General features: G+C 37.6%; 1 protein-coding gene across 5 annotated transcripts in view; it reads right to left on the bottom strand.

Moving 5' to 3' along the window:
• The window catches only part of SEMA5A (semaphorin 5A), a 349,647-nt gene that overhangs the window by 112,433 nt on the left and 220,699 nt on the right, over positions 1-16,515 (bottom strand). For all 5 annotated transcript variants that reach the window (XM_075084299.1, XM_075084302.1, XM_075084298.1 and 2 more), the window contains one exon: positions 15,757-15,961. In XM_075084299.1, coding sequence (XP_074940400.1) covers positions 15,757-15,961 — 205 coding nt within the window. The remainder of the gene's footprint in view (positions 1-15,756; positions 15,962-16,515) is intronic.

Genomic DNA, 16,515 nt, shown 5'->3' with positions numbered 1-16,515 from the left:
TTTTCTACTTGCAATATATTTCTTTGTGTAATAAAATACATATTATGTGATTTTTCTACAAGTTTAATTAAAAAATGGAGGTTAAAAATCAAAACATGTTCTGTTTTGCAGCCTTGATAGAAAATAAAAACTGTGAGAAGCTTAAGAAGAATTTCATCAATAAACTACTGTGACTGCCTTGCTATTACAGCTCATTATCATCATGATGATAGCAGGACAATGGTGGATATTAACGCAAATACAGATACAAAGCACATTTATTAGATTAAGAAGGTAATTATCTAGTTGTATAACAAAAGCTTCTAACAAATATTGTAGCTGGAAATACAAGAAGAATTTTGTTGCATTTCCCCATGAAATGTTGTAAATTGTTCTGCCCTGCTAATATGGAGACTTATTTTTAAACACAAAATAGGCTAAATGAAATGCTGGTTACCCTCTGTGCCATCACTTAGAGAAAACAGAAAGGCTTAAGCTCTCCGCTATTTAGGTATCTTAGTTTTCCTACTCCTCCATAGGACACTTGAAGAAAAAAGTATGCAAGCAACCTGGAAAACTCACAAATCATTGCTCACGAACATTTAATTAAATTTCAGTAAATTTAATTAACTTAAGCAACAGTAATCCATGTGACAAATTTGTTAATATAAAAGGTAGGATTAATACCACTGTAAATCTAGAACAAAAATAAATACTAATTGGTTTCTGTCACCTGAAGAAAATATATACAAACCACCATGAAGTGAGCTTGCTCTAAGTGAAGTTCTTAGATTACCTAGCTGTTTTTTACAGTTGCAGGAATGCAGATCAACTAAAAATCTAAATAATCTACCAAGTGAGCTATATTTTTAGCTTAATCATTAGAGCATCATCGATGTGTCTCAAGAAATTGGACCTTTTATGTAGAACAAGAGATGTTAGATTTGAAAAGAAAGCTACAGTCTGGGGCTTGAGAAATCTTGGGGCCTTAGCCCAAAACAGTGAATACATTTGGTCTTGGAGTTTTTGGCCCCATCTGAAATAAATATAAAACCAGGTCCTTTCTAGTTCTAGGTCTATTCCAGAAAGAAAGGTAGGGGCATTGGTTTTTGGTTTTGTGTTTGTTTGTTTTGTTTTTTAATGATCCCAGATTTTACACCAAATCATTCTCTTTACATGCCAAATTTCAAAGGGCTTTGGATTTCAGAGGTTGTTTATGTATTTCTGTTATTGCTAGACAGCAACAATAATATAAGAATCCTTGGTCATATAAGAGCACAGACTTATACATTTAGCAAAGTCCAGGCACAAACACAGTTATTGTTGGTCTGCTGGTATGTTTAGCAGAAAGAGGAAAGTTAACGAAAATGAGCAGGGAAGCACAGACTGCCGAATTTAAGGAAAGCAACTTCTACAACTAATCAATCACAGTTTCCTGCTTCCTGCTATACACAGTTCATAGCAATCCTACAATTAGACATTCAGTTTTCTGTTGTCCTTACAATTAGAAAAAGAAGTGTAGAATGGCAGATATGTCATTTTAATATGTTTTAGAAAAGCCACCTTTAAATTATATACAAACAGTTATACCACATGGCGTTTAGCGTATTAACAGTTTCAAAGCACAAAATAGTTGGTTAACTATCACGCTTAGGAATTAAGAAAGGGTTGGCCTTTTCTTTGAAGAGAGTTTTGGAAGCAGCAAAATAAAAATGTAGAAAAAACTTGCATTAAAATATTCTTCTTTGGGTAAGACCCCTAGTATTTCTGCAATCTGGTTTGGGTTTGCTTTTCAATTCTTGGATGTAACAACAGTTTTAAAAGACAGCCTATAAAAAGCAAGCACGCAAAATATTTCTTTATCTTTGGCTCTGACTCCTTCTTATTCCCTCTTTCCTATTACATTTCAAGTAAATATTGATGTGCTTCCTTACAGTATTGGAAATTAATTTGAATTAAAGCTGAAATGAGACATTGTTGATAATGCCTGTCAACAAAGGAGGTATGATGGTCTATTACAGGTCCCCAGGCTTTTATGCAGGAGAGATAATTTAACTCATTTGCCAACTATTAAGAATCTGAAAGGTAGCATTTTAGCCACAACCTTTTTGCGTACCTTCTGAAATTATTAGCAAGCTTCTTAATGCCCTAGAGACTATTCCAAGAGAAATTCAGTTGTACCTCTGCAACTAGAGGAGTTTCTCATGGCTCTATGTCAATATATAATATGTATTTATTTTATGAAAGGAATATTTGTGGACTAACCTTTCTACACAGGAATTAGAACTACTGATTCAAAGACTCCTTTTAATAAAAAAGTGCTCATCTAGATACTAGTTATGCCAAAATAAGGAGCTTTCCCCAGACAGAGCCATGTGTTTGGTTGAGCAGAGAAGGAACATACAAATTAATGACAAACACTAATCAACAATTATTGAAGATTAAATCACCCCCCTACCCCTCCAAAGATAAAATAAAAATTCAGTTTCAGTTTTCAAATACAACAATTTTGGAATTTATCTATCAGTGGAAATCTGTGACAGACAGTTACCTTATTCTCCCTTGACGTATAGGAGACAGCTGAACTAAAGACAGAAAAGTCTCAGAGGCAGCCAAGAAAAATGATGAAGTCTCTGAGAGTCATGTTAACATACACCAATGAGGAAGAGTATTAAAATGCTGGGAACAGGTGTGAGAGAGATAAGCTATATACTGAGCCTGTGAAAAACACCTATTCCTTACTCTCAGCACCTTCTGATGTGATTTTACACCCTTCAAGCAATAGGGTATCCATGTCCTTAGGGAATTCCAGGGAACACTTACTGCTTATTTAAAAAGGCATCAGAAAGATATTTTAATAGTCATTGCAGCAGGGAGCAAGGCATCATCTCTCTAGCTGAATTCTCTACCTACTTGTCTTGTGAGCTGCTGTGCTTCTACATCTTCAGGCCAGATGAACCATGTGCTCTGCATGCGGGTTAAAATACTGTCAGTAAGTGGTTCCGGGAGGGCTCCTCCCCATCCGCAGTAGCCCCATCTCTCTTGGATCAAGCATTCAACAAGGAAGTGGAAGAGATGGCTTTGAATTTTGAAGCCCAAGAGAAATTGAACCTCATCTCTACATACTCCAAATGAGTGTTGCTACCATCCAGATCACTGTATCAACAGCTTAACCTTCTCTCTCATGTTCCTGTGTTCAGAGCAGAGGATAATCCAATGGAACTCTATCAGTTTTGCTCAGAGCATGGCTACCTGATCATGTCCCCATACCAAGTATCACCATTATCCTGCGAGGAGTAGGGAGTTGGACTTGATTATCCTATGGGTCCCTTCCAACTCGAGATATCCTATGATTCTATGATTTATATCCCCTTCAGAAAGTCATATTAAAACGTGAGAATTCAAACATATAACAATACTTTAGATAATAACATTCGTTTAAGAAATGCTGTTCTTGCAGAGAGGTTACAGTTAATATTACAGCATAAAATATTTAGATGAGGCTTTAATGAGTTCAAGAACAGAAAGTTGTTTCTCAGGACTTGGCAAATAGGTGACTGACAACAATTTCAAGTTTGGCTCTAATACCCCACACTCGTTCTCTTTTTCTTCCATGTGGAAGTATCAGGAAATCTCAGGTAGGCAATACAGAGCAAACTCATGATCCATACCAACATCAAGCACAAAGTCCTTGACCTTACTAAGCAATAATCTCATTTTGAATTTTTATTTAATTTACGCAAGTTCTATCTATAAAATAATGCAGTAATTAAAAAATATTTACAAGCATCATGACAAAGGACGCCAGCATCTTTAAAGAAGGCCAGTATAACATTTTTTTGTCTTGCATCACACTGAAGTGATTTGGCATGGAAAAACACACATTCTTCTGGCTCAGAAAAGGAATGCACTTCAACAATGTCATGTTCAAAATGAAATAGACCATCGAGATTATCTTGGTGCATCAAACCTAAAGCCAAAAACAAAATGTACAAAAAGTTTACATATTTATTGCCTTTGATTATAGCTACTGCATTTGAGTCAAACGGATCCTGCCAATATGCAAACTAACCTGCGAGAATGTGCTACAAGAATACCTTCACCAAAAATCCTAATAGATATTTTTAGAAGTCTCAAATATTTGGTGCGTTGGATTTCAATTCTCCTTTTAAATCAACACATTATCATAAGAAACAATTATGTAAGGTTTGCTCAAGACTGTACTTAAGGTAATAATTGAAGTGAGTCATCTATTTATACTTACTGACATAAATTAGGCCAAATTAGCCTGCAGTTCAGACACACATAGTTGAGAAAAGTGTGACTGGCAACACTCTTATATTCCAAAACATTAAAAATTTCAGTCCTTAAGGCCAGTTAGTTGATAACTAAAGAGACTGAATATCAAGGATTACATGTTAGTAACACCTATTCTAGAGAATGCCCATTTGGCAATATATTGTAATTACAGCCACTTGTGATGGCAACATCCAGCTTTTACTGTACGAAAAGTCACACATACATATACAAAACCTGAAGCCCTGAGGCAAAGAAGACACAAGAATTGTTATGGTTCTGAATGGGAAACACTACACCTGTCAATGCATAATTCTGATATCTTGGATTATGAAAAAAGAAGGAAATAAAACTATAAGGTTGCTACTGGGTAAGACAATTCACAATGAAACAAACAAACAAAAAAGTCTATATTAATTTCTCAGAAGCTTCTTCTCAGGAAGAGAAGACATTCTCATTTTGGAAAGACCTGCTAAAATGTTTAATCAGTAGGTAAGACTGGACTTCTTAGTAGTGGAGATGAGCACCTCTAAAGAAATGTGTAGCCTCTAACTAAAGTAGTAGAGTAGATAATAAACAGATGTTAATCATAAGATGAAATGGTTCTTATGATTTAAAGCTTGCTATCTGACACAGAGCAGCAGCGAAGAATGTCACACTGTACACAAAGGATAAAATGACTATCAAATACAGGCCCTGGAACCCTGCCAGTCTCACAAAGTTGAGATGCATTAACTCTGATTGGATCTGACCAGACAGGGTGTGCTTACTACTCCTACTACTTTTTATTGCCTTCCTTCATGGCACCACAATAATAAATACCTTGTACTACCTAACGCATGCTATGAATATGACAGTGTTTTCCCACTGAATAAATTTTCCAGTGCCCAGATCAAAGAAGCACTTAGATGCACAAGTGGACAAAACTACTTCTCAGATAATAACCCACAATAAACCTTGCCTGATTTCATAACTGAGTCATATGTGGCTGTTTTCAGTGGAAGTGTCAGAAAGACAACTGACTACTGTACTGATCCAGAAGCACCATAAACTTGGTTGCCTAGAATGTTTCAGGAACTGTCCTCTACCCAAACTCATTTGCAGTTTGCATAGTACGTGCCCCTATGCCTCAGTCCCCAGACGAGCCAAATCCAGTACACACAACAAATTCAAATCCAGCATGATATGCAGGATACGTCAGCAACAACTTCAGCATAAAGCACAGCTTTTGTTCAGAAATACAGGAGGAAAGAATGATTTAATTTCTAACCTAATGTAAATTAGGAAGTAAACGTACAAGAGACAGAAGTGAAGTTGGGATTAGAGACATGAACCTAAAAACCCTTCACCAGAAGTTGTTAATCTCACTAGTCTAAGACATTAAAGCAGTAGTAGCCAAAGTATATAATATATATAATCATATTACATTATATTATTTATATAATAGTCTAGGAGTTGGGACATCTGGAAATAACAAAGAAATCTCACTCAGCCTGTTAGTTAAAAATCAGCTCTTATCTCCTAGGCTAGTGATCTAACCACTGTTGGTTATGGTCATGCCTATTCCTCCTGAAGGTATGCAGTTGTAGAACTAAATTTCCTAGGTTCATGGGATAAGACGTAAGAATAAATAAAAGCTAGAAGAATGAATCTGTAGACAAGTGAGTCGGCATTCCAAATATTATGATTCTTATCCCTGACTTGATACAGTACAATGCATGTGGAACCTAGTCTAGCTTTTTGTGAATCTGCCTGCAGGTTACAGGACTCTTCACACAAAGGCCACAGTATTTGGAATAACACATCTTCACATTCTAATGACTCTTTTAAGTCACAGAACAAAGTAAATAAGGCATATCTTTATTGAGAAATTCTTCAGTTTATGAAGATTTGCCATGTCCTATGACCAGAGCTGGGTAAACTCAAGGGAAAAAAAATCCAGAAAGACTACTGGGGGAAAAACCCCACTAATTACTAGTGGCAATCCTTCTATTTGCTTAGTTGTAAACATTTGGATTTATTGAGGTTTACTGGGAAAAAGGCTGCAGAATGAAGCTCATAAACATGAGCAAAAACAGGAGTTCAGTAGAATATCCCATTTAATGACTGCTTTACTGAGAGCTTACACTGAATATCATAAATATATCATCCATATCATCATGCTTGTGACCCAACACTTCTTTCTTTTTGACTTTTTTTTTTCTCCCCATGATTTAACTCTTCCATTTTCTCCTTTGGTCAGCAGGGGTTCACTGAGTCATTCCTATGCGAGTCCACTTTAAATGAAAGATTTTTTAAAAGTAAAAGGCCTTGCAGAATATTCTGAAGATGTTCACAATGCTCAGCAATGTGCCACGTTACCTAATCCTTTCTGAAAAGTTCTGATGCAGCCAAGTCCCTTCAAAGGGAAGGCCACCTCCCCGTATGTCTCAGGAAGAGTCCTGAACATTGCGTACTCATGCAAGAGTTACACAGTTTGAAGGTCAACCTTCACTCCAAGCTAAGGCTAATTCTAATAGCTGTTCTCAAAATTAGGACCAAGCCTGCTGACTGGCACTGCACGCTAGCAGGGGCAAAACAAGAGATTTGAGTATAGGCTTAGATGCTAATAGATACCTTAGCTTTGAAGACAGCAGGACAACACTGAGTACCATGTAAGATACCTCTTTCACTCGCAGCTTCACATTCTGTGCATTAGAATTATCTAATAACAAATGAATGTAGGGGATATCAAGTCTAGTTTCCCTGCCAGGAAGAAGAGAAGAGGTCATAGTCCCAGAAACAAAAACTAGAAACGAGGAAGGAAAGGCTATTTGGCCATCCTAAGTTTATAAAATAGTCAAACAGGATTTGAAAGCTCAGTGTCACTGTGACAAAGAGGAGCTTGTCTCTTTTTAATGGAAGGTTGAGGCTCCAGCTCTTCACAGTCTTTCCCTCCCTGGCCTGCACATTAGTCTTGCTCCCACGCAAACAGAGCCAGCTTTTCTTCAGCCAGTATCTGCTTCTTGCAGCAATTCCGACTTCCAGCGGTGGTACAGAAGTGCACATACCGTATGTTCTTTGGACATCTATTTACAGTTTTTATCCAATAGAGCTGGGCAATTATAAAGAGATAATGATAATTTGTGAAGAGAAAAAAAGGGCTTCTCCTACTTAAATTGGTCCTATGAGAGAACAGAATACAAACGCCATCTACTTGCAGCAGGCAATCCATGAACACGCTATCTAAAATACAAACTAAGAACAAGTATCAGTAACGAATTGATCAAACTCATGACCTATTTATGGGTTGATTATAATAACAAAAAATTACTACAAATAAGTGGTGGGTAATTTGTAAAGCAAATAAAGGGCTACGATTCTCACGTAGAGATTGCTGTCAATGAATAATTTAACCAGCTCTAGTTAAAGTCATCTATTTATTAAGAAACCTCTTTAGCACTCTCCAATTGGAGTTGGCAGAACTATTACCCATAGTGATAAAGCCAAGGGAAATCAGTACTACTCGACATTTAAAACGCTGGGTTTGATTCTATAGAGCCTTATATTATAATTTATTACTATGTAGCCTGGACTTTAGACATGACCATTCTCATTTAGTAACAGTGTCAAGCCACTTTGCCCAGTACAGATGCCAAAATACACAAGGCAGTGGCAAATCAACATTTCTGTGTTTAAATTACCTAGTAAACCAGCTATGGTTTACACTATCATTCTTTGTCTTTAAAGACATTCTACCTGGAAAATAACATAAATATTCTAGCAAGCATTCTTAGTAACTTTAGCATAAATCCCAGAGTGAACAGGAGACTCTTGAAGACAAAATCAAGCAACCTTTTAAATGTTTTTGATACTTCACAGCAAAGTGTTTCCTGGAAAGACTAATACTATAAACAAAGCATTCAGCTAGGGTTTTCCTCTATCAGAGATAGTGGCCGCTGCAAAAGGAGGAAAGAATAAGTTTATTAATTTTATGGTTTACTGCTTGACTTTTTTTAAAACGTATGTTAAGATCATGATGTTGCGGTTAGGACTGGTGTCTTCCAACATGCATCAGTTTTGGACAGCAGAGTAACTGATGACTGTCCTTAAAATGACATTGCATAACGACAGAAGAATAAGAAGTTACAGGGAAATAGTTTTAAAACCATTGCAGGGGTGCTTTACAACTGTGTAAAAGCACACTATACCTTTGTCGAGGAAAGGCATAAGAAACAAAGCAACCGTGTTTTCTGTCACAACAGAAGAGAAATAGTTTAAAAGATGACAACTGCCTGCCACAGTGTATATGCCCCATTATCCAGCTGCACACTGATTTCCCTGTTTCTCTGTTTTTGAACTAGAAAGTATTAACACATACAAATAGACTACCACCACGTTCACACTTGACTTGTGACTCAAATTACAACTACTTTGATCATTATTATTATTGCATTTATACTGTAGCTTCTACACTAAAAAGTTGCTCCTCAAACTGAGAGGAAAAGCTGGTAGCTCCTTTCTACAAAATTATCTGTAGATTACTTCCAATAACCTCAATACACTTGAGATAATACAGTCAGAAGTAGCATCAAATTGGAAAAAAATGCAGTCAATTTTAGCTTTGTTGCTCTCTTCACCATGTATAGAACACACATAAGCGTATGTTTTTGCTTATCATTTTAAGGTCCATAACTTCACATTACTACATATATTATGACACCATGCACATTACACTATGAAAGCTGCACACTTTGATCAGAACCTGTAGTCTGCCAGGAAAATTACAATATTTCATCTGAGATTTTTTAGCAAAAACACGCACGACTTTTTTTCTTGTTAAGACCTTGGGGTGTTCCCTAGCAAAAAGTGTTGTGTATTAATTACAAAAACAAAAGGAAAAAGATAGAACTGTAAAAAAAATCACAGAGGAATCAAATCGTGCACTGCTTTGCATCAATTTACTCCCACTGAGTAAGACAAACAGGAAAAATACTAATTGTTTTGATAAGATTTCCAAACTGAGTTTCATGCATACTTCCAAATCACTTCATGAGGTTGGGACTGGTTTCTGGATAATATACAGCATTGGGCTTCATGAGAAAAATGTTACATATATGGAGATTTATTACCTGTTATAAGCCTTCTAAAGGCTAATGCATGAAAAATCCATCTGCATTTACAAGAAGTGTCTTTTGAAATTCCCAATCAAACCTCTCCACTTTTCACAATAACTGCTCTATGTGTTTCATCAGAATTATTTTTATCATTATTCTCTGCATTGCTACCTGTAATTCTGAGGTATTAAGAGCAGGGAAAAACACTTTCCAGAACTTCTTGGGAAGGAAAGTTCAAAGCCTGTTGTAACATTCTCCAGTCATCTTTAAGCCTCAGATAAAACCCGGTTCCATGGCATAAAAATTCAGGTTCAGTTCAGTGAACAACCCACTCTTTAGAGACGTCCAATGTAGCCAACAAGAAATCTTTCTTCAGGTTTCATACTCTCTTTAGAAGTCAGCCATACCCCAATTTCATCAACGCTAAACCATACATCCCAATAATCAAGATCCACCACTGGGTATATACCATTTCTACTCAGGATACAGAGGGGACATCCTCTGTCCACTGCGACTGAAGAACAGAGAAAACATAGGAGTTTTCCACCAAGTAATTTTTAAAATATGGCCTAAAAGTTTATTTTCAGACAGTACAAATACTACCTTTTCTGAACTCCCAAGACACAGCAACTAGGAACTGTTTTCAGAATACCCTCAAACTAGAAAGCATACCTAATAATTTTCTTACTCCTTCTAAGAAATCAACACATTTTGCAGTAATCCTCTAAATAAGGGCTACTTGCTCTTGTTGCAGCATCCTGTTTTCTGAAAAATGCTTTGAAGACCCTTTGATATTGGCAGAGTTTTTAACCATGTGGCACGTAGGCAGTTAAATTAAAAGGGAGAAAGAAATGGGAGGGAGAAAAAAGAGACAAAAGGGAGGGAAACAAAACTATGACATACATAGCACCATTTGGCTTTGAATTTTTTTCTAATGAAGAAGGAAATGAAGTCTTTTAAACTTGAAAAGTTGTCAGAATATTGGTTTGCTCTCTAGCTTGCTCTACGTTAAATTAATTTTTAGTTCAGAACCTCTGTGAACACTTTCCTTGACTTTCCTTTCTGAATCACTGAAAATTGTTTCAGGGATTTCTGCCTGCATAAAGCCAGCAGCACTGCTAGTACTAAGCAACACAAAATGTGCAGGAATTGATATATCCCTTCATTCTCTGTTAGAAGTCAGTGCAGCGAAAGATTAAGATGTGTTTCCAAAGTACTAAAGTATATTTTTGCTATGAGCAGTAGCTGTTAAATCCCAGCACATTAGAATCTCCTAGCAGAATGATGACTTGGCAAAGGTTTAGGAAATGAAGACTGTTGACACCATAGATGAAGGCATTTGTTTGCTTACTCCCAGTCTCTCCTCCAGTAATATTATATTATTTAAGGTTTAATGAAATTAGATTACACTTTTACACTGCCAGGGTTATTCTCCTCTCTAACGTCTGTATTCTAATAACAGGGTGGATAGGTAAGTGAATGTGTTGGGGGGGAAGAGAGACTTTTCTCTTAACCACTGCCCATCTGCTTCAAAGAATGGGATTTTTGCTTTGAGTAACAAAGACAGCAGAGCATTCATTTGTATTCAACCCAGTCTATATGCCTACCTTTCCACTGAATCAGCTCTGTGCATTTTAAAATACAATTTTTGTAACAATGTTGTAGTGAATTATAACTACAAAAGTTATAAAGAGTGCACCTCACACAGCATGGGTTAGATCCATCCTGCTTTACACCAGTAGGTGTAAATCTTGTACTGCCAGTACTTCTGATAGAGTTGAATGCACTTCCCTTTCGGCAGCAGAAAGTACAATGATATCTACTATCACAGGGTTGAGTAAAAATGTAATTTAGACCAACCAATTTGTGCATTGTACTGGCATATGATAGACAGAGGATAATTTAGGTTGGAAGGGACAACAGGAGGTCTCAAGATCAACCTCCTGCTCAAAGGATGGCTAGTTATAACATAGACTGTCTAAACCTCCATGGACGGAGACTGCACAACCTCTCTGGGAAATCTGAGCTAGTGCTTGACTGTCCTCACAGTGAAAAAGTTTTTCTTTATATCCAGTCTGAAACGCTCTGACTGTTGTCTCTTGTCTTCCCACCATGCACCACTGTGAAGAGCCTGGCTTCGTTCTTCATGTAAACTCCCTGCAGGTATTTGCAGACTGTTACTAGACACCACCATCCCCCCCCACCCCCACCCCCCGAAACCTTCTCTCCTCTAGGATGAACAAGGCCAGTTCCCTCAGCTTCTCTTCTCCTAAGGCATGGTGTTCCACCCCCCAACAGAAGATGGCTCTCCACTGAATTTGCCCGTTTATCAATGTCCTTGTATTGGAGGGAGGCCAAAACTAGATGTGGCCTAAAGTGTGTTGAGTGTATGGGGATAATCTCTTCCATTGATTTACTGACCATGTTCCTGTTGATACAGGCCGAGACACTGTTGGACTTCTTTGCTGTGAGAGCATGCTCTTGGCTCATATTCAGCTTGCTGTCTACCAAAGTCCCCAAGTCCTACCAGCTTTGCTGTTTCCTAGACAGTCAGTCCCCAGTCTCAATGATGGCAGAGAGTCAGCCTTTCCCATATTTGGGACTTCATATCTGCACCTGTTGAATTTCATGAGATTCTGCTAGCACATCCCTCTAGGTCCTTTGGATGGCAGCACTGTCCTCCAGTGTAACTACTGGTACCCCAGTCTGGTGTCGTCTGCATGCATGACAGAGTGCACCCCGTTGTCTCCTCCAGGTCATTGATTAAAATGTTAAACAGCACAGTACGCAGCTCCTCACCACTTGTATACATCTGTCATGGTTTTAGCTGGGATAGAGTTAATTTTCTTCACTCTAGCTGGCACAGTGCTGTGCTTTGAACTTAGCATGAAAAAATGTTGAGATAACACACAGATGTTTTGGTTGTTGCTGGGTAGCGCTTGTACTAGTCAAGGACATTTCTATCTTCCCATGCTCTGCCAGGTACATAAGAAGCCAGGAGGGGAGGGGGCACAGCTAAGAGAGCGGATTCAAACTGGCCAAAGGGATATTCCATATCATGTAACATCATGCCCAGTATGTTAACTGGGGGGGGGAGCTGGCCAGGGGAGGCGGGGCAGGAATCGCAGCTTGGGGCTGGGCAGCGTCGGTTGGCGGGTGGTGATGGTGAGCGACTGTATTGTTTGTGTTTCTGTGTTTTTTTTCTTCTTTTTTCCCCCTTCCTTTTCCATTTTATTATATTAACATTATTGTCATTATTACCATAATCATTATTATAATTATTATTTTATTGTAATTATTAAACTGTGCTTATCTCAACCCACAAGTTCTTTTGCTCTTCTGATTCTCTTCCCCATCACACAGGGGTGGGGGAGGAGTGAGCGAGCGGCTGCGTGGTGTTTAGCTGCCAACTGAGGCTGAACCGCGACAACATCCCATTACCTACCCTCTGAGCCTGATGTCCAAGCAGGTTTTACACATCCAATTGTTGACTCATACAGACCATAGATCCTAATTTGGATATATGAACATTGTGGGAGACAGTGTCAAAAGCCTTGCTGAAGTTGAGGTACTACTCTCTCCTCATGCACAAATCCAGTCATTTTACCACAGAGAGTAATCAGGTTGGTCAGGTGTTATTCACCCTTGGGAAATCCACACTTAATGCTCCCAGTCACCTTGTTCTACATCATGTGCTCACAGAAGTGTGCTCCAGGGAGGTGTGCTCCTTGATTTTCCCAGGGACTGAATGCAGACCAGCCAATCATTCCCCAGATCATTCCTTTGGCTTCTTTTGAAGATGGAACATTGTAGCAAAAATTTAACTCCCTATTTAATTTGCTACCACTTCTAATAATGCAAAAAAAAAAAAAATCAGAAAAGACACAATAATTACAACCTTTCTCAGTGTGGTAGTGACTGTAATGCCACTTTTCCACCTGTCCCAAACATACACATGCTTTATGGTGTTAGGAGTTTGGGGCAGATGACATTGTATGTGGGAGTAAGGCTGGACACTCAATGAATTCAAAACTGTTAAACTTGGTCTGCTTCCAAAGTTATTGTTTATTTCCAAAGTTAAGGCTGCTGTCTTTTAGTTTCTGTTTACAGAGCAGTGGTGTTTTCTCAGTAACCTTTTAGTACATGTAGTTTAGGATGCAAACGCAACCCTAAATGCTCCACAGCTTCTACACAAACAAAGCTAGGACTATGGAGAACTAAGATGCTGCATTATTACCAATATCATTAAATCAAAATTATGACCTGCACTCCAAAGAAGGTAAAAATACTACCCTTCTTGTCAAATCACAAGATTTTAAGTATATTACACTGTGTATTTTGGTATGTCTTGGGATTTTTAAACTATCCTTATGCATTGTTGGTATGGCATTTATTTATAAACGTGTGTGGTAATTTCAAAATCTATCAAAAAGGTTAATTTTTCTGAAAAGTGAACATTAATTTTTATTGGAAAATAAAGCTTATTACTTACACTTATTTGCAGGGGAGGGGGCAGAAGGCCTGTTAACAAAAACCACTGTGATTCAGTGAAATAGAATTGGCTTTGTCAAGAAAACATCAAGAACACTATATTGTTTCCTGGTTGTTTTTTTTATCATATGATTTCTCACGCTTATAAAACAGACACTGTCCAATTACATAAAAGCATGTGCTGGAGTCAGACTAAAGATCCAGCTAAAGTAGTACCCTACTTCCATGAATGTCCAAAACCAGAGGTACAGAGAAGAATAAACGTGGAAGGAAAGCATACATCGTAAGGAGTATAGGAACTGCATCTTTTTAGCAGCAAGAAAGATGCATAAAAAGAACCTAGAACCTCTACTGAATACAGTTTTTTGATGTACCGTTAAACGTTTCAGATCCTAACTTAACTGAACCAAACAAAAGGAAACACAGTAAGAGAAACTGAAAGCTGAAGACAATCAGAATTATGACAAATGATACAAGTCTCGGTGCTGCCATTGTAATGTAAATATCCCACAATGCAGTGATAGTCTTCATATAAAACTGATGCAGTACATGTTTCTGTAATTCAGTTTCTGTCAGGAGACCTCAACAGAACGAACAGCATTTAGTATTGGCATGATTTCACTTAAAACGCTATGATTTACCACACAGTAGGCTGTTTTGACTACAATTGGTCAAATCCAAGCAGAGTTTTAACTTATTAAAAGCTTTTATATTACTGCCTATCTTTCAAGGGGCACAATGAGAAAGCTACAAGGATAACATACAAAGAAATGCTGTCTCACCCGAATGCACCAAATTACTATAAAATTTCTTCAGACTCAAAAGTAATCTTTGAAGAGCAGTATCATGCTTTCAAGGGAAAATTAAATCATGTATTGAATCACAGCCCACATTTTTCTTGGGCTCTTGATAAATGACAAACTTTAGAATACACCGTTTTTATTAGCAAACAATAATTTTAGTAATTAGTAGAAACAGGATCAATCCTTCTGAATCAATAATAATTTTGAAATTTACTTCATTGATTGCAAAGTCAAATAAATAGGATTAGGACCTTTTTTACTCTTGTTGCTCAACAGATTCTTTCCCCAAATTTATCACATTTGGGGCTTACTCATTGTGAGACAAACTATGCACATTAACAAACCATTGCTTTGATGAGCTATCCTGTACTAATGTGCATGAGACTAAATATCTGAGAAGTACCCTAACTCTTATGCCATAAGGCTCTAAACATGGTACTCCAACCTATTATTTCAGCATCAGCTGGGGACCATCCTTGTTCTGCAAAAACTCTTCTCTGACACCCTCATTGTCCTTAATAAGCTTGAAATTTTGAACTAAGAAAGCAATACTTGTAACCAAGGCAATTTTAGGTGGAGCATTATTTGTCTTTCATTGCTAAGCTCACATCTAAGTGGACAAACGGAAAGTTAATAAATAAAGTACTTATGAGCAGAAAAGTCAGAAATAGCAATAGCAGTAATTGTATTTGCTATTTGTAGAGTTATTTCTATCTCAGAGATTCCTAAACCATCTTGGGTAAGATTTTACCCTGAACTACATAAAAAGAATAACAGACAGAGAAACCTGTGAAGTCCTGTTTGTAGAATTTCCAACTGTTTGCTCCCTCAAGAGCATGTAGGCTTCCTACCTTCAAAGCAGAACAGGAAACAAATGCCAGAATTTGAGTTCACAATATAATATAAACAAAGACATTGCGAACTGCTGAATTCATCTACTCAGAAAAGGTAGAAGGTAGCGTTAATGCTGTCAAAGAGGAAACGCTGCTGTTCAAGGTGCGGTATACATATTCCATAACTGATTCACAGAACCTTAAAACTCATAGACCTTATAAACTTTTACAGTTATCACAGTAATGCAGAGTTCATACCTGTGGCAAGATAGATGATATGGAAAAGCATGTCCTTTCCCTGCACAACATCCACAACCACATGGGAAAATCGGCTGTTGTCTTCCATAAAGTAAGGAATTGGAATAACTGGTTGAACGACCTCATGCATTAAGAAGAATTTTTGAGCATCTTGAAGATTTCTCTCAGTCAGATTTACATACAAACCCTGGTCCATGGTGCCACACTGTAAACACAGAAAAGTGACATTAATGTATGTGTCAACAATAACAACAGATTTACTCTCTGATTTACAGCACAAGAAAATAAAAAACAAGCATGTATCTTGTAGTGACAGTGTGGAATTCCACTTTCAGGTCTCATTTTGGTGCTGACCAGACTGCCCACGCAGTGATTGAGGAAGCTCCACTTTCCTGAGGCAGTACTATGGAGGCTTCCTAATTCTGTACAATATGGAAGTGCACCAAGCTAACTACCACAAGTGGGCTATAGTAATATTTTCCTATATCCTATGTTCACAGGGCAGCAAGGAGAAAACCTACCATCCAACAAACCACAAAATTTTCTGAATAGTGTTTTTTATAATTTACACAGACACAGTGGTAAAGACATAACAAGTTTTCAAAGGAAAACCCATGTCCTACCACAGCCAGGGTCTGACAGAAATCCCAGGTCACAGCAGAATCCATGATTCTAGCAGCTTCTTCAGACCCTAAATTCACTAACCAAGAATGGACAGTGTGGAGCTCTAACTATAAAGTATTATCCACAGCAAAGACA

The sequence above is a fragment of the Phalacrocorax aristotelis genome, chromosome 2, assembly GCF_949628215.1.
Source record: "Phalacrocorax aristotelis chromosome 2, bGulAri2.1, whole genome shotgun sequence".
Taxonomy (NCBI): Eukaryota; Metazoa; Chordata; class Aves; order Suliformes; family Phalacrocoracidae; genus Phalacrocorax; species Phalacrocorax aristotelis.
Note: the sequence above shows the minus strand (reverse complement) of the source record. Positions and strands in the feature narration are given on the sequence as shown.